Source organism: Saccostrea cucullata, unplaced genomic scaffold (genome assembly GCF_032062105.1).
Source record: "Saccostrea cucullata isolate Sc308-1 unplaced genomic scaffold, CSIRO_AGI_Scuc_v1 ctg1596, whole genome shotgun sequence".
Classification (NCBI taxonomy): Eukaryota; Metazoa; Mollusca; class Bivalvia; order Ostreida; family Ostreidae; genus Saccostrea; species Saccostrea cuccullata.
The window spans coordinates 98,533-121,182 of NW_026918332.1; the positions used below are offsets into that span (position 1 = coordinate 98,533).

The following is a 22,650-nucleotide window of genomic DNA, read 5'->3' on the forward strand; positions in this document are numbered from 1 at the left end:
TTTCGAGTTTATAAAATATACCTCTAGTTCGTAATTTCTAATAAACACGTGTTTGTACATGTAAACTTAAGTCATATTCCTTTTCTGTTATGTTTCTATTTGTCTGTATATACGAATTGTGCACAGAGTTCAGGGTTACTATTTCAATGACTGACTAAGCTTGTTGACATTCACCTTTTGGTCTTGTAAAGTTCTCATAAATGTAAATTGCATATTTTAAGTTAACATTGCATTTAACAACAATTAACTGCGTATTTATTGAAAGTATGTTTAAATATCAATTGATGAGGTTTTGAATTGTAATTAAATACCCATTTCTTTAATTTATTAAAAGGAATTGTCTTATAAATATCATGAAATACACATGTGATCAATAACGCTTAAGCATCAGTCGCTCAAAAGGTACATGTACGACAAAAGTAAAATTTTGTAAAGGTGTGTCAAACTTGAGGGTGATGAAATCAAATATATTGGGTTGGTATCCAAAACAAGGTTTTGTCACAAGGTATAAACTTGTAAAATATGAAAGATTTGACTAAATTAAATTAAAAGTAATGGGCAATATTAAAGTTTTTTGCCAAAAACGGATAAAAGGAAATTAGAGGGGATAGACAGATCAAACACTTAATGTTCCTAATTCTTTAATAAGAAAATCATAACACAAGTGCAGCCAGTGCATGTCGAATTGTATTTCAATAAAATACAATCACAAAAAGTATAAGTACATGTACAACTCGATTTGAAAATACTTAAGGATAAAGAAAAATGTTTATATGGCACAGAAATGTCTGTATCACATTCTATATTTGCAATCTATAATGAAATCTTATTTTAACATCAATTTTATATCAGATCTTTATAGATACATAAAAGGAAAACATTCGTATAACAAAAAAGATGCATGTACTTCTCACGAGAAAAAATCAAATTATTCTTGAAAAAAAACAAAAACAAAAATGCACATTAAGCACACTCTAGCATGAAGTCTGCTGATTTGAGCGTATTTTTAATAAAACTTTACATTTATTTGCTATTGAAAGCCCTTATTTTTGTTTCGACATAAAATGAAGAGGAATAAGCAAAGAATGGTACAAAACACAATGTTTTTTATCTTCGGCATTCTATGAACAAACTCCATGTTTGTGTTGTTTTTCATTCAAAAGTTTTCTTTTGAAAAATTAAACTTGTATTTCATGCAAGTATTTTTGATTATTTTTCCAAGCTGGGGTGCTCCGCAGAAGAATACCTTGACTTTTCCCTTCTTTTGTTCCGAAAGTTTGGCAAAAATCTACAAGAGAAAGATAAACATTTTCACCGTTATTTAATAAAGCAGAAGCTGTTTTCAGGAAGTTTTTACTTAAAGCTGATTCCCTTAAGCTTTTACTGCACGTTAAACTAGATAATGATTTCGAAAGATTTCTTCTAAAAATTAGATCAGTTAAAGAGACGAGTTAGCAGAAAGATTATCCTCTTAAAACGTACATTGATTATTTCACAATGAGAAAAGTCTAATTTTGTTTTCAATGCAAAATATCCTTCAAAAATGAAAAAAAAGTATGCAGACCTTTCTCTAGTTAGAAGAATTACCTCGTTATCATGATAATAAGGATTTATTTGGATACTTGTAGTTTGAAACGAAAATAGAACTTAAATAAAACACAGTTTAAAAGAAATATTTATCGCAGATGCCTCTCTTTAAAAAAGTATATCAAAATATTTATAAAGTTATAATAAATTTCTTGTTCAATACAGCGAATAGGGTATAACTGGATTAAGCATAATGATGGTGAAGTCTTACCTGATTCCAGTTTGGCCTGCCTGCCTGGGTCCTGGTTTGTAGTCCTGTTATCATATCTCTGTTATCCTTCTTATGAATGAGGTCCAGGGCAATCTGCAGACCTATGCCCTTCATATCCGTTTTGCCCTGGGCAGCAGTCATATACATGTGCATTTCTATAACTTTTTCCGGTTCTTTATCCTCCTCGTAAGCTACGTCGATCTGTTCTTTCTCGATATGGTTAAGTAATCCCACAAACCATTCGAATGATTTCTGGTCACGATTTATCCATATGAAATCCACCTAAATGCATATTATGCGCTGAATAAGACCAATACAAATACTTTGCTAGTAAATTTTAAAAGCCTAGCATCATAAAATATTAATACACGTGTATATTTTATCTGCAAAAAAACTGGTAAGTTAAAAGTTAGTCACTCTTACTATATCTTGCAGTATTTTTACAATAGATTTTTACATGTTTAAATTAAACAAATTTTAAATAATTTCATAATATATCAGTCCAGATTTCAACAAATACAAATGAATTCACAGATTTTTATGTTGTGTACCTTTTTCAGTTTCATAGCATGGTCCGAAATTGGACCGTAGAAACTATGTTTACAGCAAGGACATGTTCTTTTGGATTCCTTGTATCTATACATGACACTTTGGAGGATAGAAGCCATTGGAGTGACCCCTATACCGGCCCCCACCAGGACCGCGTGCTCTGTTTCAAAGATCTCTCTAGTGGCAGTACCATAGGGCCCATCAATATGACACTAAGGAGCAATTTTACCATTTTGTTAGAAAATTTGTCCATTGAGAACGTAACAATGATACCAAATTCAAGTCTTCAAGAAATAATAATAAAATTTACATCTTCACAAATAAATAAAAGACTACTTATAGTTTTTAAATCTACGTGGTTCATCATTAATTATTTCATTATCTTTAAGGTGATTCGAACGTGAGGAAAATACGTCAACTGCGCAACGCGAAATGCCGTTATTCGATCTATGATGTTGTTAAAATGTTGTTTGTCAATTTCTTTTTTAAATTCTTATATATTGTTTAAATTTAGCCAATTTGTTAAGTTGACCACGTTTATGTATCTTAGCAACAAAACTATTTATTTATTTGGCGTTTCGTATATAGCACTGATTTACGGCGTATGTGGTTTGACAGACGACAGGAAAAGAAATGTTTACAAACAATGACACGATACCGTAAACACGGGTTTACAACAGCTAAATTAGCAAGTAAATACCAACGGGTGTCCAGTATTCAAACAGCAAGATGGGCTAAGAAGTCTGAACATCCTGATCAGTTCTAATTATATACTCAGTTCACATTACAAATACCAAACACACCTACGATTACGTTGAAACATGAACACTAACTGTTAAATGTGTGCAGGCTACGCTATACCGTATACGTACTTGGAAGATTCAAAACATACAATGCTGTATGTACGTAAAACAAGGTACACAGTTACCCTACCAGACATTAAACGTAAAATGAAAATAAAGAAGGATACTATATCCGTAATATTTTGATAAGTTTTGTGTGTTTCAATGTGGCTTTAAGAGATGTCATTAAAAAAATGAAAACTTTATTTGTTTTTGATATTACAAATATAAGTGAAACGATTATTATTTTTTCATATTTCTGATTAATATTCCTTAACTAAGGACATATTTGAAGACATAAAATTAAGCTATAATTATTACAGAATGAAAGAATTGTAGACTTTTTTAAAAAAAAGATAAATTACAGTACATTTTTTGTTTATATCTTAAAATAGAAGGGAAATTACTCCTCGTCAGATTCTCAAATTGGGGGCCTCATATGGGGTTTTCAATTGAAAAATGAAGAAATATTCATCAATGAAGCATGGACATGAAGCATCTTGATTTTTTAAATATGAAAATAAATAAATAAACTATTAAATAATTTCATTATAGAATTAGAGAACGATTTATTATCAATTCAGGGCAGAAATAATGAAATACAGTAGTGCACACAAATATAAATGCATTGATGTACAAGAAGGTTATCATTTTTAGAAAAAGACAGTTTTGCTTGTCCCTCACCAAGTAACGTCCTGATAACGTAATACATAAAACTGTGTTTAGCACCCTTTATTTACCCGCCATGTTCATAACACCGGAAATACGAGTTCGTAAATTTGGAATTTCGATCCCGACTCAAATTTGATATCGGAAAGAAAAACAAATTGTTTTCCTCATTTTTTTTCTGATAATTCAAAAACTTGAGCGGCGGGTTTGTAAACCTAAAAATAAAAAAATGCTGACCTAAATATTACATGGCATACATGTAAAATGCATTTAGTTTCAATATATAAGAGGAAATTCGAACTGAGAGATTATTTTAATGTTTCTGAAGCTTATGAATATTTCATTGAATATTTTCATATCAAATGTTTAGAATTGATAAATTATACAATGTATTTGATTATTTTATGCAAACTTTTAAGATTTATTATATTTATCTTTTCATACATATTTTTTTTTTTTTGGAAAAGGCTAAAAATTGAGCAAGACCCAATGAAAGTCAGATGATTGTATCTTTCTTCCGGACTCATGAACCTACCAATTTTTTTTTGCAAAGTTTAAAGCTTTGTGTCACTGCTATTCAAAGAAAGTTAAAAGAAAAAATTCCAATTACTCTTCGTAGGATTTTTTGCCATTTAATTAATTGAAAGTCATGCTGAAAATGGCATTTTTAAGAGCAGTCTGAGGAAATTCGGATTAACTTTTTCATTTATTATTTCAATACTGTTACTTATTCTGTAGGAAGACAACGTTATTATCTTTCATTTCCATGATATAAAAATACGATTGAAAATAAAATCTTCTTATTTTTTAATTTTGATTATGTTTACCACTTGTTTATTTTGGGATAGCAGTCAAGTTTAACACTCTCATGTTCAGAGGCCGTTGCCATGGAAACTAGCGCATTGACCCATATCAAAACTGTCATTATTCAAGACAGGAAATCCTCTAGTATCATTCTTATCATTTTTTTTAAAAATCCAATTACTTTGGCGACAGGTTCGAATCACCTTAAAAAGAATTATTTTTGCGCGGAATCTCATATGTTAGTTAATAGTATGTTACTTACAAAAAATATTGTGTATTGTCAGATAGGCTATAACATATTCGCAAATAAGATTGTAATTAGTATTTTCTTAAATCATGTTTCTTCACTTATTTATAACAACAATTCTAATATCATATAGTCATTCAGAATCATTCTAAGAAAGCCTTGACTTTTAAATAAACAGTGATTTTATTATATCATTTTAAATCAGGTGTTTCGAATAGTTAGTAAAATCTTTAAGAAATGTTCTTTAAGGAGGCTAGGTGGTTAACAACTTAAGCTTTCAACTCTTATTTGGCAAAGAAAAATTTCAAAAAGTTTAATTTCAAAATTTGATCATTTTATAATATCTTTATATGGAGCTCTTCTTCTACAGGAGATCAAAATAATCTTGAAATGGTGACGACCACCTAGCCTCTTTAAGGATTTAAGGATTTACCTTGACGTGAACTTTCTTGACTTTCTGGGCAACCCTCTTCTCATGTTCCAGTTCTTTCTGTGACAGAAAAGTTAAGGAAATAAAATAACTTAAGTTAAGGAAATAAAATAACTTTTAAATTTGATCAAAAGGAAGAGACGAACATTTATATCATTTTTAATTCTTTTATCTTTATTTCATCGTGTCATGCTATTTCTATCTAAACATTTCTTTGAATTTTTTTTTTACAATGAAACAAAAATATTCTTATGTGATAATATGGGTAAGTCTACATGTATATCAGTTTATTTTTTTCTTTTGAAAAATGAAATGGAAATATACCTGGCCTTTTGCCAAATATTGTGATCCTTTTCGTCCTGAATGTTTTCCCGAGGCTAAAAGTCATTAATATAACATCTACATTAGTAAAACTATTTAGAGAATATGTTGTATAAATGTAAAAGACATATTTTGAGTATAACTAATATTAACACGAACTACATTGTATGCTAGGATTGAATAATTTCAAGGATCTCAAAAAATACAAAAACTATTATACAGGAGGAAAATTCACGTGATTTCCAAAAGGACATCTTTTCTTCTTGTCAAACAGAATCTTAATTTGTTGTAAGATATTTTAAAAAAAACAGACATAAGTATAACAAAGCATAAGGAAGCGCTAAAACCATTGTGCTTGAACTTTGAATCTTTCTATATGGGTGCAAAACTAGAAAGACAAAGAACAGTTTATAGAGCACATCTATGATAAGTCGTTTTAGTTATGATTTTTTTTCCCTGTTCTATTCAATTGAAAGGCTATTTTATTTTCAAAACAGAATATTCTAAAAACATCTTCACAATATCAGAACTTTGACTCGGTGAAGATGTCCGTTTCTTCATGTTTTATTTCAGTGTACATGTTATGAAAAGCAAACGGGGTCCAAAATTCCAACTCTGTAATTCTTAAAATGTAAACATGTAAACCTGAATTTGTAAATTGTAAAATCTTAATTTTATAATCTGTCAATTGTTTTTCCAGTCTGTTAGTTGTAATTATCCATGCGTAATTTGACCAGTTTAAGATGTAAATTCAAGTTTTGCCAATGCTGTAATTTGTAGACTTACGAATTGTCAACTTGTGAAATGTAAATTGTACCTTCGTGATTTGTAAATTATGCAAGGTTGCATTATGGTAACATCTATTAAGACGAAAGGGGGCGCTATAAGGGTTGCAGGTTAATTCGTTGCTTAACAACGTCCAGCAATGCACCAGACCTGAGGATGATTGACGAGACTAGCCCAGGATAGACAAGAATGGAGGCAGTTTGTCGCTGCCCTACACACCACCGGGTGTAAAGGACGACGATGATGATGAATAAGTCCCACCAGGCAAAAATATAAAGAGAGGCTGAAGAAATGTTTATAAATTAATTTCACGTCTGTTTTTAAGACTATATGTGAATAATAATGTATTAACAGGGGTATACTCTAGTAAAAACTCCCAACAATTCTGAATAATATTCGATTTTAACATTAAAATTTTTAAAAAGCCTTTTCTGTAGTGTTACTAGCAGATTCGGCAGGAGGGGGTTGGGTTATAGACGCCAGGATCGACCCCCTCGGATTTTTATTCATGGATTTTATACAATAAAACGATTAAGAAATATCATTGGACCCCCCACCCCACTTTTCAGGAGTTATGAACCTCTCGTAAATAAGTAGAAGAGTCATATAAATATTATTTTGAAACAGCTTATCAACAAGAATTCTCCATTATCTCACCAACCCCCATCCCCGCACAAACACACACACACACGATTTTTTTTTTCGTTTGAATGACTTTTTAGTGGACATGAAGCTCCCCCTCATTTTTAAAATATACATATATTGACAGACTCATTCATGTCTTTGTAAAGTACACATTAGTTTGTTTATACGGAAAAATTAAATTAAAAATTATTTGAAGTGACAATTACAATTACATGTACAATTAACAAACTGTGAAAGAACAATTGACAAATTATGAAATTAAGATTTACAATTTACAAATTCAGGTTTACATGTTTACATTTTAAGAATTACAGAGTTGGAATGTTGAACCCGTTGGCTTTCCATAACATGTATGCAACACAGTAATTCTGGAATACATTTATAACATCAAATACGTGAGTGTATGTTCTCAGGCCAAAAAAAGTCCTGTTTCCTGCTACCTGACCTACCCCACTTTTTTGCACCAACCCTAAAATTCTTTTGGCTTTTTGGGGGAAAAAGGAAATTAAAGGAAACTTATGTTCCAAATGCAAAAAAAAAATTTACGTATATTCATATTGAATTTCATGAAATATATGTTTAAAATATGGACTTTCATAAAATATTACTTGAGTTGTGCATCAAAAGACATGGAATTTTACTTGAGAAAATAATATTGACCTAGGTATGATATGTTTTATTTGGTTTTGTAGTAGTTCATATAAAAAATAACCTTTGGAAAAAATAAATAATGTAAAAAAAAACAAATAATTTTCCTACCTACCTACATGTACCCTATTTTTTAAAGCTGTTATCAGGAAACAAGGTTATTAATTTTTTTTGACCTCACAACATATAATGAACTTCAATGTCTGTAATCTTAATACAATTTATTAATTTCTCAGACAGTGTATGAACATAAGTGCATGTTTGATTTTGCTAAATACTAGTAGATATAAAAAAAATTCTTTCACGCTACTCAACAAAAACTAAACTGAATTGTAACTATGCCAAGGTATTTTAATGGAAAAATTAGAGTATGAAAAAAGCAATAATACAGCAACTTAAAAATACACCTTGTGCTTTCTTACCCTCTAGATCTGTATCCACACCCCTTATTCCTTTCATATAAATGTTTATTTGTTCAATTGCAGATTATAAGAAAATCAAACTGCATTACTTATTTTAGTAAATAAAGTTCCAGTAACCGTGTCATAATGTAAAAAAGAAAAAGAAAAAGAAAACTAAATGATAGTAGAAATGAAAATACCTTTGAAATTAAGTAGTGCAGGTGATTTTGTAGAGCGCCTTTTTTGAAGGACTACCTCGGGCTTACCCAAATTAATCGGATCTAACTCTGAAAAATACTCATATAACTTGTTTGTCCAATGGCCCGCTGACCGCACATGTAACCAAATATGACCTGTAAAGAAGTATATACAAGAATAATTTTAGGATTCACTGTCTAGTTTGCTTGGTATGCCATGGCGTCCATAATAGTCGGAAACAAGATATAATTTGCATGATGTGGAAGATTTATTTCATTGTTGCACAGTTTCTTTTAACCAAAAGCAACTGATTTCTGAAAAACTTGTTACATATATGTAATAAGTGTTTCTGTAAAAAAAAAAACTTGTTCATAAGTATTTACCCCCCTCCCCAATTAAAAAATAATAAATTCGATTTCTTTGAATACAACAGCTAAAAAGTATATCTTTTTTTAAAAATCCAGGATTTCTTTAGATTAAAATTTGAAAGTGGGCGCATTAGATAGGCAGTCGGCAGGAATGATTTGACACGAAACAATTTAGATTTAAATGTCCAAGCACCATGCTATTAACCTGTCTTGTACAATGAACCTAGATACTTCATGGAAATGGATATTCATTTCTGTCTTGTGTTTCTTTATTTGTGAATATTATTTTTTTCAATTAAAAGGTGTCAAGAAAGATAAATCATCTATGCTGGATACATTTAATAAAATATAATAGAAGTCTAACACTAAATAATTTTTGTGCTCAGTTTTCAAATGCACTGAAAATATTATTGAATGTAAGAGAACGGTCGACGTTGCTATTTTCTTTTATATATATTCATTTTTTTTTTCATCACGTGAAATTCTGTAGTTACAAAGTCTTGTATGTTTACTTCTATTTGGGAACGTTAGCACTATAAATGACAAAATGTGAACGCATTAAAAATAAAACAATGTAAATTAATTTATAAAAAATTCTTTGAAACTTGATTCAAGGAGTAATTTTTTACTCCAAATCAAAATTTTCAAGCAAAAAGAAAAAAAATAAACTTTAAAAATCACTGTATTCGAACCTAAAATGCGGCTACGACGTCGCTCGAATGCAGAGACAAACCAATGTAGCTAACGGGAAACTATATATTTAGTGGGTTTTTAAATCATTATTTAAAGCCAAAGACCTGTACAATTGGACTTAGTGAATTTTCTGCCAGAAAATAAATGCGAAAAGTTTAGATTTTGGTATTTCTGGGTCGTCTCTCCATTTTTTAAACAATTGGAATAAATTTTACGGTTAAAAGTATACCGATATTGCATCTAAAATTCATGGAGAGGAGACCCAGAAACAACAAAATTAATGAAAAACGGCTATAAAAGAGTCGATTTTTGCATCATTTGATTCGAACAGCTATATTTTGATCAATATTCAAATAAAATCAAACATATTCAACAGAATATTTGCCCATTTTACATTCACGTACAACACAGTCAATGTCTAGGTTTTGAAGTTTTTTTTTAAAATCAATGATATTATTTTATTCTTTTTATGAGCCAATTTTCCTGCCGAATCGCCATCTAAAGCGCCCACTTTCTTTAGATAAACTGTATACATGTAAATAACACCGTATTCTTGTGGAACAAAAAACATAAAGTTATCTGAGTATATAAAAATATCGATAGAAACTGGATGCTTAAGATATGTAAAAACAATTTGACAATCTTTCAGGCCATGAATATTTCCTATTGTGAGTGTTTCCTGACATTCATATTAATAGCAATAAAGATGTCTAGACATCAAACAATATCCTCCTCGACTTTTAATTATAGATGACTGTTTCATTTTAAAACTTGCTGACAGATAGGTGAGATAGCTCCTGCCAATATCATGAAGACAATCTTTACCTTTCATTTCTGGGGCGCTGCTTATTGTAAATGGATGCCATTCGTTTGCTGCAATGACTGGGATCTGTATGAAGATGTAGTCCCCAGGCTGGTACTTAAAATTGTCAGGTCTTGAAATGACTAAATGGCAAACCTGAAAATTGGGGAAATATATATTTGTTTAAGAAGTATTTTATTCATAATATACAAATAAATAATGTAAAATCACATATTTTCGTGAGGTAAAATTTTCGAGGTTTGAGAAAAAATTATTGGTTTGTTGGGATTTAATTTCGTGGTTGGAAAATATTTTGTAATGATGCGTAAGAAAATTTACATTTCATGGTGGTCATAAATTCGTGGGTCTCTCCATACCTCGAAAACAGCGAGATTTAAACCCCCATAAAATTTTTGTTTTCACAGTCTACAATGAATATGGATTGAACAGCAGGCTAGGGGCCTATATTGGTTATCTCCATTTGAGATCATGTACAAATGTGAATACTGTACACATAAGAGGGAAACAGATCATTTATACTGCAGAATCATAGATTCTAAATTTTAATGATTATTTTGTCCAATTCATAATCAAAACTTATAAAGGAAAATGCAATAAGTTATTTCCAATTAATGTGTTATTTATTATTACCCCAGATGGTAGGAGATGAACCTCTGTTATATGAGTATTGCCATATCGTGCCCTTTTAATAAGCTTTGATCTGAAGATCTTCTCCAGTATAAACAAAGCACCTGGTGCAACAAAAAACATCCAAAAAATCGGTCCATGAATAATCAGGAGAATCCAGAAAGGTATGTACAGCATGTGGGTCCAATAAAATATCTGCAAAAGGAAAGAAATCTTTAAATCTGAGAAAGGTCGATAATACCATATCGGCAGGGGATGCTCACTCCTCCATGACACCTGATCAAACTTCTGATATTTTGGAGGTGTTTGTGTGCTCTGCTCTTGTTTTGTGCACTTTTTATCTTGAATACTGTTCGTTACCTCCATATGTTTCATAAGATTTTAAGATAACAAACAGTAATAAAACTAGAGACTTCCGAATGGGGAGGTCGTAAGCCTAACACCATATGCCTTATCAAATGTTGATGGATTCTTGTGTCTTATAACGTCTTCAGACATCTTTTTTTAGTAATACATGAATGGTTTACAATTAATGGCCTTGAAGTCAGGCGTCTGGAATGATTCATTATGGAGGAAAAACAATAATTCGAAGCGACTTGATATGTTTTGTTTAAAGACTGGTGAGTTATGCTTGATAAATAAATATATTACGAATTTGAAGTGTCTGAGATCAAGTTAGGTATCGCATACGAATCAAGTTCCTTTGACATTATCATAGTAGAAATAATTTTTGCCATTTTGTGAATCTTTTACTGGCAAGGGATTAATATGTTTAACCAGTGATGTTGAAATACCTGAAAATGGCCACCTCTTCTTACAAACGGAAGTGAACAAATCACCATAATAATCAGAATGACCAGGATAGGCCATCCCGTAATGTATGCTGAGGCCTCAACCCAACCAATCCCTGCTTTAGTTGTAAATAGGATATCTATGGTGGTTAAGTTCTTCTCTGGCGTCAAAAATTCAATGTAAACTACAACAGAAAATTATGTATTTGTTTACAAAGTATAACCACACGTTCCGTTCTTGAAGATAAGCAGTCCGACCTTTTTCGTAGAAGAGAATTATGTGTTGATTGAAAATGAATATCTACTCAAAATATGTTAACAAGCCTTTTATGAACAATACTAAATTTTACTTGGGCAAAAAAAAAAAAAAAAAACGTTGTATTTTTGTAAGGGTAACAACTTTCATTAAAATGTGGTCTGTAGTAAAAACTTTTCAATCGAACACCATCGAATAGAGAGGAAACTAGGGTATCTGGAAATTCGAGATATTTGGATAAAAAAAAACGAAAAAGATGAATTCGACATTATTCCAAGATATCATAGTTCGAGGTAACGAATATTAACTATATTTCATATGAAGCTTTGAAACTTACTAGCATTTCCTATATGTGCTAACGTGTGGATGATTGCGAAGAATGCAATCATGCCGCCAACCATTTTATGAAATTGGATGTTCTGATCTAAGGGGAGAAAGCCAGCCAATGGCGTGGCTCGTAAGTAGGTCAGGCATTTCCTCAACATCAGAACGAGGACGAACATGCAGTTAAAATTGAGATTCATTCCTCCGATACGGGCGACTGAAAAAAGTAAAAATACAGTTAAAAATTTGATTCATTCTTCTGATATGGGCGACTGGAAAAGTGAATGTGAATTAAAGTGTAAACTTTCTTTTTTTTTTCCAGAGCAAGTCACTTTTCTTTTAGCTACTTGTACATATATTTTAAGAAATGGCAAATTGAAGAAATGTAGTTTAATCTCAAAATTAGAGAATTATAAAGGTAATTCTTCAGATAAAAAAACTTTTAACTCAAATAGACTGATTTCTTACCTATTACAAAGCCATTTGATTCTCTGTATTTGTACACTGTGTACGCTGTCAAACCTAAGTTGATAAGGACATAGAAAAGAAGGAAGATTACTTTTCTTAGGTTGTTACGCATATACTTCAATGTAAACTTTTCTGTCCATCCTTTCTGCTTCTTCTTACTGGCTGCTGGTGGTTTCAGCCATTGGGCGGCACTACAAAAAACCCCGCAAAACTTTTTCGAAATTCTTGCTAAAAGTTATGTAAATTGACTTTGGTATTCCTTTTTTGGCTAGTTTGCGTGTAGATTTTGAAAAACAAATCAATTTTGGACTACTTTTTCATTTTAAAATGATTTTTGTATACCTAATTGTTAAATTTTCTATCACCCCCGGATGTTTCTCTAGCTCAGCCTTTAACTCCTCAAACGTTATGCTTCCGCTGTTGTCTTCATCCGCGGCATCAAATAGTACGTCTGTAAGGTCATCCAGGTCGTCTTCCCCCAGAGACAGCGAGCTCTCTTCCATACAGGATCGTAGTACAGTTTTCAATTCGTCTCGATCAATTGAACCCGATCCTTAAAAAATATAACCGATAATAAAGAAAGGAAACCCGTTTCAAATCTTGAAAATCCATCAAAATACAGTCCGTGTTTCCACTGCCATAATGTGTATTCTTTAACTGGACTTTTGGGCATGTTTGCAACTATCAATTCAATCAGGAATCAAAGATTTGTTAAGTATATAAATTAATAAAAAGAAATCTATTTCAATGTATTTCAATTTAACTTCTTAGCCCCACAAATATTTTGTAGTTGAAGTACAGATACATGAACATTTGTTGTTAATACATGTAATACACAGCATATCATTCAAAAAATGTGTGGAACTTTTCCCTTGTCCATAATTTGTATAAACATTATGTGATAATTTAACGCATTATAGTATTTCAACTGACCATCTACATCATAAACGTTAAACAGGAACTTGAGTTTCTGCGCAGGCTTGCCCTTTGTTAACATCCGGAGGCCGTCCATTAGCTCTCCACACTCAATACTTCCGCTTTTATCCGTGTCAAATAAATTAAAGAATCGCTCCGCAAAGAAGGACTACAAACAAATAAATTTCACGCAAATATTGAACAACGTACAGCCATAGTACTCCTATTGCAAAAATTCAGACTGACAAACCGGATCGAGCTTGTTCTGTCCGAATTTTCTTAACAGGAGAGCTACAGTTCTGCAGCTTTGGGCAATTATTATTGGCAGAGTTTTCGGTTATCTATAATTTATTGTGGTTGGAAAAAAGATTGCTACATGTACTTCCATGTATATGAAGCATTTTTGGCACATTTTTAAAGAGTAGAGAATAGAGCAGACTCTGACTTACCCTTTTGACCCCGAGTGCGTCCTTGAACTCCTCAAGGTTAATCTCGCCATCGTCGCCAGCAATCTTCTTAAACTGGATCTCCATCCATGACAGCCATTTCTGTTCCTCGTCCCTAGACATGAAGTAACTATATTGTATCTTCATCGTCTATCTAATCATCAGCCCTACTTCTAAAAGCAGTGAAAACCGCTGGCTGTCTTTAATATGACTGATTTTAAATCTTCATCATCTTTCTAATAATACGTCTAACCTCTAAGAGCAGTAATAATGGTTGGTTGTCTTTAATATTACTGTTTTTAATTCTTCGTCGTCTTTCTTATAAAACGTCTAACTGCTAAGAGTAGTAATAATGGTTGGTTGTCTTTAATAATACTGATTTTAAACCAGGAAATGCCAATGTCGCTTTCAAGTAAGTCAGTGCATGATTTTTGTGAAAATCTTTTTTTCATATAAAAAGGTAGAATCAGTTTGTTTCAAAACAGGTGATTATTGTTTGACATTTACAAAAGACGATGATTTTTGCATCACGGAATAAAAATGAAATTAAAGAGTGCAATGAGGGTATATTATTAGAGCCTGAAGACTTTCTTTGAAAATTGATATCAATAATCTGAAGTATAAGTCTAGGTCTCTTTCATTAAATAAAAGACAAGTCTTTATGTAATATAAAATTTTTCTTGGTTCTCTCTTCTATCAAACATGAACTGATCAAAGATTTTTTTTATAATTGTCCGTTATTCTGTGTACATAAAGAAAAAGTGAGGTAATTCTTATACATGTATAGAAAAATAAATCATATTGTACAGTGTATTGATGACACAAATATATAATGCAAGGAAAAGATCTGTGTTCTTTGAAAGTTATATTGTTGTAAACTGTCTTGGGTACTTTCGATTAATAGATAAATAATACTTCAACAGAAAATGTTTATGCCTCAAAATATCAATATAACTTTTGTTGTACAAAAAATGAAAAAAAAAAGAAAAAAAATACATGTACATGTATTAGATTTATTTTTTTCCCGTTGAGGTCTATTAAACAGTCAAATCATGTGTAAATAAGCAAAGAGAACCTTTACGTAAAAGCAATCAAACCACAATTTAATAAAAAAAAAAATAGCAACTTGATATTAAAAGCAAAACTACATCAACTAGTTTGGGCGCAAACAAATGATTGTAAATTCTCTTTTCACCAAATATGAACACAGGCATTATATTTATATGTAAAAAATAGATATCTCAAATTGTGAAAGGAAAAAAGAAAAAAGAAAAAGAATACATTACATCGTATAACAATTAATGATTGTGTCTGATTATAAAAACTACAAAAACCCCATTTTAAAATGTGTAACACTTAATCAAGCCTAAAAGCAATATGCATTCCTGTAAAGTGAATACTATTCTAAATACAACATTTCATAGCGATCTAGAAAAATTTCAAGATACATAACTCTGTTTATATTGGGAAGAAAGATGAAGGTAAACCGTCTAACATGTGCTGCATTTTTAGAAGCAAAGCATTCCAATGCTAATGATAAAACCCGGCTTAATGATAGAAATGCCATTTAAACGCTGCAACTGCACTGTATACACGTAAAGCTAAAAATAATTGCATAAATATAGTTGACCGCTAATGCTAAATCGCCGCTAAATGAAATAGATATTTCATTACGCGGTTAGGAATGTCAACAAATGCAGTAATTTATTACAATAAGCGTTGCAACGCTTAATGAAATTTCTATCATTAAGAGCCATTTTATCGCTAGCGCATGCTACAAAGCATTCAGGCTCAGTTGAAAATCCTTACCGAGATTTAAAGTATCTGTATTATTGAAAAATCAAACTCATCATTTATGAACTACACAGAAATTAAATTTATTTCATCAATGAAACATATTTCGGTCTGTTGTTTTAAACAAAATCCAGTTAACTTTCTGAAACAGGAAATTCAAGTTATTTTCAAAATGTTTTCTAAAATGATAAATTTTAATATTGTTTAAACACAATGCTTGTTTTTAAAGAAAAAATAATCTTAATATTTTAAACTTCAGCATTTTTAAAAAAAATATTTTTATATATACATGGATGTGTTTATTTATTTGACTACATTAATAAATTCTATGAGATTTCAAAAGTTCTGTCATATACAACACGATAATAATTGTATACATTATCGTGTAATATTCACTGGTTATTATTACTTCCTTTATTTCTTATGAAGACTATTATCGTTCAACAGTCCATAAACGACGCATAACAAGCCACCTGCAAAGACGTCTTGAACAATGGCTGTTCCATCATTTGTGCATACAATTACATATACGTCTGTAATACAATATTTACCAATATTTAATTTTACTTTGAATGTGGTTTTTTGCATATACAGATGTAAATATAAACAATAAAGTGTTCTTTCTTCTTTGTACGGGAATTAAAGAAACTATTGCAGAAAAATATTACATAACCAGCTTATGGGGGTTATGTGTTAGCGGGTTAATTTTTTCTGTAACAGTTGCGATATTAATTCTTGTACTATCAACAAAAGAAAACATTTTTAGGTGATACAATGAAGAGTCCTTCTGTACATGTATGAATAGATAAACAATATGAAATACACTAAAGACAACATACATGCATATAACGTATTCAGAGTATCACATTCATTTACCTGGAATAGCCTGCAAAAAGATTGTCCGCTAAATCATTTCTTGTAAAATGTATTAGTATTCTGCAGGCCATAAAAACGAAATATCATATACAATTTTTTTTTTGATTTAGTATTGAATATAAGTGCGTTTTGTACTATAGCTTCAATCAAAATACCTTGATTTAATTAATACTAGCATACATATATCTTCGTTATCATTAGAGAGAAGATGGGCGAATACGACGTGCATAATGCCTATAGCTTAATTTAAGGAATCACTGTCTAGTTAGTATAGTATGCCAGAGCATCAACGATAGTGGGAAACATGGGATAATTTGCATAAATTATCCTATGTTTCCCACTATCGTTGATGTCCTCTGCATACTATACTTACAAGACAGTGATTCCTTATATTTCCATTTCATTGTGAAATAAAATTGTAGATTTAGACTTTGAAAATGTAGATATAGATTTAAATTACACGAGGACTCCCATGCCGATTTCAATAGTCCTCACCCACTGACGTCAAACACAAAGGCAGCCGCAAGAGATTTACATGCATATTTGGCCTCCTTAGCGTCAGACACAGAGACAGATGTGCACGAGATTTGCATGCACATTAGGTCTCCTTAGCTCCTGACCTACTGACCTGCCTAATTTACATTCCGGTAATATTATCAAGAAATCAACTTCGCTAACTTTCAAAGAGTTATCACAGAGAACAAAATTAGAAATGGAAATATTCAGATACTAAAATAATTATATTCAATATGTGAATTAAGTATAAGAAAATGATCCTTTTTTCCCTCCTTATAAGTGTGTCTATCTTATTTCATTGTCAAATAATTTCAAGCTGTGTGAGATTCGTTTAATCTGTAGAGACATTATATAAAGTATGCTTAAAATTGTAGATGAAATATCATTAAAAAAATGATAGAATTGATGATTAATTTTTCACTTCATGCTGTCGCATTATAGCCTTTTTATAGGCACTTCGCCCGTCTTGCTCACCCATGTTCTTTGTTGTTTAAGTTTATATTTATCTTTATATACGTTTTTCACTTAACTTATTTTCTATAAACAATTAACTCGGTACATACAATGTCCGTATATGTATATTATTGTAATATCATCTCCATTAAGTTGAAAGATCTCATTTCACATATGTACTACTGGTTTTAGATACATGCATGTAATCTGATTCATTTAAGGTGATGGAGGGGGTTTGGGGTATAAAATACATTAAGGAGTTCAGTGACATTTTAGTAGGGTCAAAGGTCGTTCCAAGGTTCTAAGATCATTAATTATATACCCGAATACAATGCTTTTGGAAAATAAATAAATAAATTTACAGTTTCTATATCAGTATCAAAATACATTGTATATCGGTTCATACGAAGGTCTTGCAAGGAATATATTTGAAAAGTTATGTTACCATTGCTATATTGATCTAGAATTTTGTGGTTTAAGACAGTAAAATTAAACTCATTTATTTGTTTTATAAATATTCCATCCTACTTTTCCTTCCTTTTCTGCAAACCATATGTGTACATGAATACATGAGGGTTTTTTTTTCGATTTTCATAATAAAGCGATAATTTTCTTATGGTAAAATTGTGTTTATTTTGAATACAATATAAGGCATATCATTCAAAACTACTTGTCAATATCCTAATCTCTTGATTTAACAGGTTTGTCCTTTTCTAAGAGACTTCTATTTTAATAGCAATATAAAAGCATATGTCCTTGAAGTAGCCTTTGAAGTACATGTAACATACGCGAAATGATAAAATTCCATGAACTTTGGGATCAACCATCGCACGTACATGTACTCTGGGAAAGGTGGAGTGAAAAGTTATATGTACAAAAAAAAGTTCTTATAATGCGAGATTTACATGCAATATTATTATACCTCATTATAAATATTCTAAACAACGCGTTATCTGATTGGTTCTATTTTATCACGTGATCGGGCCGTAAAACTTCATATTTCCCGGCCGTCGGCACGCTTTTCATCATATTCCACCTCTTCGGAAAACCTAGTGTATTTTCCCGCAATATAGCTCTCGTTCGTTGAACGAAAACTCCCGAGAGATGTATACGTCACAATAGCCTGGTTTAAGTCACAAAACTGATGATAATGTGTTGACCAAAGGGTTTGATAGTAACTTTACGTAAAAAAATGATTGATTGAATATTGTTTAACGCCAAGTCGGCAATCTTTCAGCCATGTTTTGGCGGGGTAAAAAATGAAAGTGAAAGTGAATTTGAGAGCGGTGCCGAATTTGAAAGTTTATGTTTATTTCAAAGGTTTTGCTTGTTTCGGTATAATAAACAATTCATTGCATGAATGTCCGGGAAACATGAAGACTTATTAAGCCAAGAAATATCATATTATTATATATGATTTTTCTTGGCTGAATAAGCCTTCATATTTCCCTCATTATCATGCAATAAATGCATAATACGCTCCATTTCTTTGAAAACACCAAAAGATACGTTACTAACGTAGGTAGATTTTGTAATTCATGTATTTTTCTCCAATAGATGGGTGCAATATTTCCGCATTTATAATTTTTAATTTTTCATATATATTTATGATTGACCTTATATGTATCATGGTACACGTATGTTTCAATGATGGAATATACGAATCTCTAAGAATTCTTTTCTATATAGGTGTTATGAATTACGGGTTCTATCTAACCTGCGTTAGTGGGTTGATTAAGGGGTGGGGTGTTATTTTTTTATATATTAAACAAGGGGAAAGTAAAGAGGAAAATAACTAATTATTTTTACATTCAAGGTATATACACTTTTTACACTGGCGGATTTTTGAAGGAGCAGGGGGCCAGGCCACCCCCGTCTGTATCCAAAATATACATAAGATTTAATAAATCAACTTTTTGGTGTGGCTGTGGACCTTACCCCGACCCCAAACTGTCCCGCCCTTTTTTTCAAAATTCCTTGATACGCCACTGTTTATTAGTATTTTAACCCAAATAAACTACTGTATATGGGGTGGGAGTAAATGAGCTCGCCTTACCTTTTGTCGTGGTACAAACAGAAGAATTCATAAAAGGGAGTCCTTTACCAATGATATAAATTACATGAAATGAATATTGTGTAAGTGTAACGTAATATAATATATTTTCAATTTTGAACGTCTTTAAGAAATAAAAAAGGAATTAAATGTATACGTTTTATTTCATCATAAAGCGATTTGTGCAACAGAGATAGAAATCCATGCTTTCTCTGTATAAACTGCTTTGTACACATACACACGTATGAATGTTTTATTATTATTTATTTTTTATGATGGTTACATGTATATCAATCAGTCCATGTTGAATTTAAAATTCTATTATCATTATTATTATTATTTCAAGAGCACTATTTCTGCACTTCTTGTACCCGATAAAGATTTGGGTAATATCAACAGATTATCAAAATAAGAATTAAAGTGAGCTTCAAACTTGTTTCTGAATCCTTTTTGGTATCGATCTTCAAGTTTATACACTCATACAACACATGTTCGTAAATTTCAAATGAAATAGGGTTCAAATTAAATCCGTTAAAACTCACTTGTCATAAATTTGTCTATATGACAAATCGGTCCGTGGATGAACACTAAATATCATGCAATCTTTTATCTACAAAACATGTGCCTTGAAAGTGTTTATTTTTGATAACTTTTAATTTATCATCAATTAAAACTGATACATTAAAAAACTTTGTTTTAAAAAAGATTTTTTTTTCGAAAAGTATGCATTTTCAAAGTAATAAGAGTTGTATCAAATTTTTAACGGTCAAAATGTTCTTTTTATGGACAAATATAAAAATTGTCATCGGATAGGAGCTATTTAATCAATTGTATACAATGTACAGGAGTAATTATTGAACGTTAAAAGAGAAAAATGATTAATATGCCCACTGTGTAGAAGATTTGATAAAAAATTATTTTCTTTATTTCATTTTTTAAAAAAGTTAATTTATTGACTAGAGGTTCTTTTGAGAGAGAGAGAGAGAGAGAGAGAGAGAGAGAGAGAGAGAGAATACTTACTGCACTGCTATGCTTTTCTTGCGCTCGGCCTGTTTTTCGGTATTGTTATTACCATTCTTTTTTTCATCTTCGATTGAAATCTTAATCTCTGAAGAATCGTCATATTGCAATTGAGGTTCAGGTCTAATGTCCTCATCTGACGTCTTGTCCTTTTCCTCAACCTCGATATTAACCGTAATATCATCGGGCACTGGATCTGGATTCCTTGCTTCGTCATCGGATGAATATCCTACGTTGTCTTGTCCCACTTTAGGTTCGGTGTTCGGTTCCATTATTTTTGTATTTTTGGAATTCAGATCCCCCGTGTAACTGATCACTGATTTTAGTTCATGTTTCGTAGAATTTGTATTCGTGTCTGGGAGATAACGTTGAATACTGAGGCAGGGTTTGTTGTTAGACAACCGCTGCAGTAATAAATTACTAGTGTCTTGCACTTCCGTCCAATGAAACGTGCTACTTCCGGTTACGCGTACACTGTCATCTAAACGACTGATACGGACGATGAAGTTGGAATTAGACAAGACTTCATCTGAAAAAAAAAATGATACATGTAGTATATGTTGACAGTTCGACCGTTAGTGCGAGCATAGTTACTTATTCAGTTTTTATTTAGATCGGGCTCGTCAAACCGCACGTATAGACTCTGACGTTAAATTATGTCGAATGTAAGTTGCATTACCAAACAAAAGCATAAACTGTGCTGACTTTAATAAAGAACGTTTTATTTATTACTTATCTAAGAGCTCGCTATTAAGTCCGATTTTTTATTTCGTTATTTTTTGTTCACTTTCAGTGTTTTGGTATGTTGTTCATGCCCCATAAAGGAATTTAACACTTAAATGGAGTCGCCACCACTTGCGTATGGAGAGCAATAAATTTTATCATATACTCAACACTCAGAGTCATTAAACAGTGAGGGATAATTTTCGCGCCAGCACTTACTGCGACACGTGACTTTGGTTTATACGGTCTCATCCAAAGGACCACGGTCTCCTGGTCCCTCATTGGATTCAAACCCGCGACTCTGGAGCAGGCACTCTAACCACTGCTCCATATAGGCGACTTAGTCTTATGTTACGCGTATCCACATAAAAACAGTACAACTACATGTATGTACTTCAGTCTTTCCGACAAGCGGAAAACATCCTCAAATGTATTATCTTGGCGTCTATGACAGCCCTTTTTCATTATTTTTTCATTAAAAAAATAAAATTCGTTATTGTTTTGTAATTGTTTAGTTGGGATTTTTAACTCCAGGATCATTGTTTGCTTATTGTCTGTGAGAGGTTTTAAGACCCTGGGAAATCATTCCCTGGTCTCGACCAAGCAAAGTGAATGTTCCTTTATTCCTCAAAATAACCTTTATTCCTCAAAATAACATTCGTCGCCCGCGTTGCGCAGTGGTTAAAGCGTCTGCTCTAGAGTCGCGAAGTAAAGAGTTGACCCATACGTCACGGGTTCGAATCCCACTGTGGGACGTGGAGACCGCTCCTTCAGTTTGCTACTCTCCCTTGGATTTAGCTACTCCCTTCCTGCATGTCCATAGCTCATGCATTTCAGGTTACCGAGGTCCCGTAAATCGCAGAAAGAGTCCATTTTATGCATTGAAGTAAAGATAAAAGATAACTCCTGCTCAATGGCTCTGAGAGCCCAGTATAAATGCAGCTAGAAAGAGACAAAATTTGTAATTTAACTTCAGATATCCACCGGCAAGTATCCTGCATGGCGTCTCCATATGAGTGAAAAATTATAAATGCAGAGAAAGAGACATTATATAAACAACATACAATCAATCAATCAATCAATCAATCAATCAATCAAAATAACACTTCAGTTTGCTAACCACCCCCTCTTTGGATTTAGTTAGTCCCTTCCTACATGTCAACAGC

General features: G+C 31.8%; 1 protein-coding gene across 1 annotated transcript; it reads right to left on the bottom strand.

Moving 5' to 3' along the window:
• Nucleotides 1-842: 842 nt before the first annotated feature.
• On the bottom strand, nucleotides 843-21,185 carry LOC134263390 (NADPH oxidase 5-like). The gene is made up of 16 exons (XM_062745727.1): nucleotides 20,762-21,185; nucleotides 14,053-14,164; nucleotides 13,622-13,772; nucleotides 13,031-13,241; nucleotides 12,689-12,879; nucleotides 12,234-12,437; nucleotides 11,644-11,825; nucleotides 10,853-11,044; nucleotides 10,225-10,357; nucleotides 8,341-8,493; nucleotides 8,162-8,191; nucleotides 5,664-5,716; nucleotides 5,343-5,399; nucleotides 2,350-2,559; nucleotides 1,799-2,080; nucleotides 843-1,288 (listed from the first exon to the last, which is right to left on the bottom strand). The coding sequence occupies exons 1-16, from the start codon at nucleotides 21,031-21,033 to the stop codon at nucleotides 1,157-1,159; spliced, it is 2,565 nt and encodes an 854-aa protein (XP_062601711.1). The 5' UTR covers nucleotides 21,034-21,185; the 3' UTR covers nucleotides 843-1,156.
• Between the last annotated feature and the right edge of the window lie 1,465 nt (nucleotides 21,186-22,650).

Bases quoted from the DNA above. Each gene is read 5' to 3' on its own strand.
- LOC134263390 (XM_062745727.1), bottom strand. From the start codon at position 21,033: ATGGAACCGAACACCGAACCTAAAGTGGGACAAGACAACGTAGGATAT. The intron at 13,773-14,052 runs GTAAGTCAGAGT...ATTTGTTTGTAG, and splicing joins ACGCACTCGGGGTCAAAAGG to TCCTTCTTTGCGGAGCGATT. The intron at 10,358-10,852 runs GTAATAATAAAT...CCCAATTTTCAG, and splicing joins TTCATCTCCTACCATCTGGG to GTTTGCCATTTAGTCATTTC.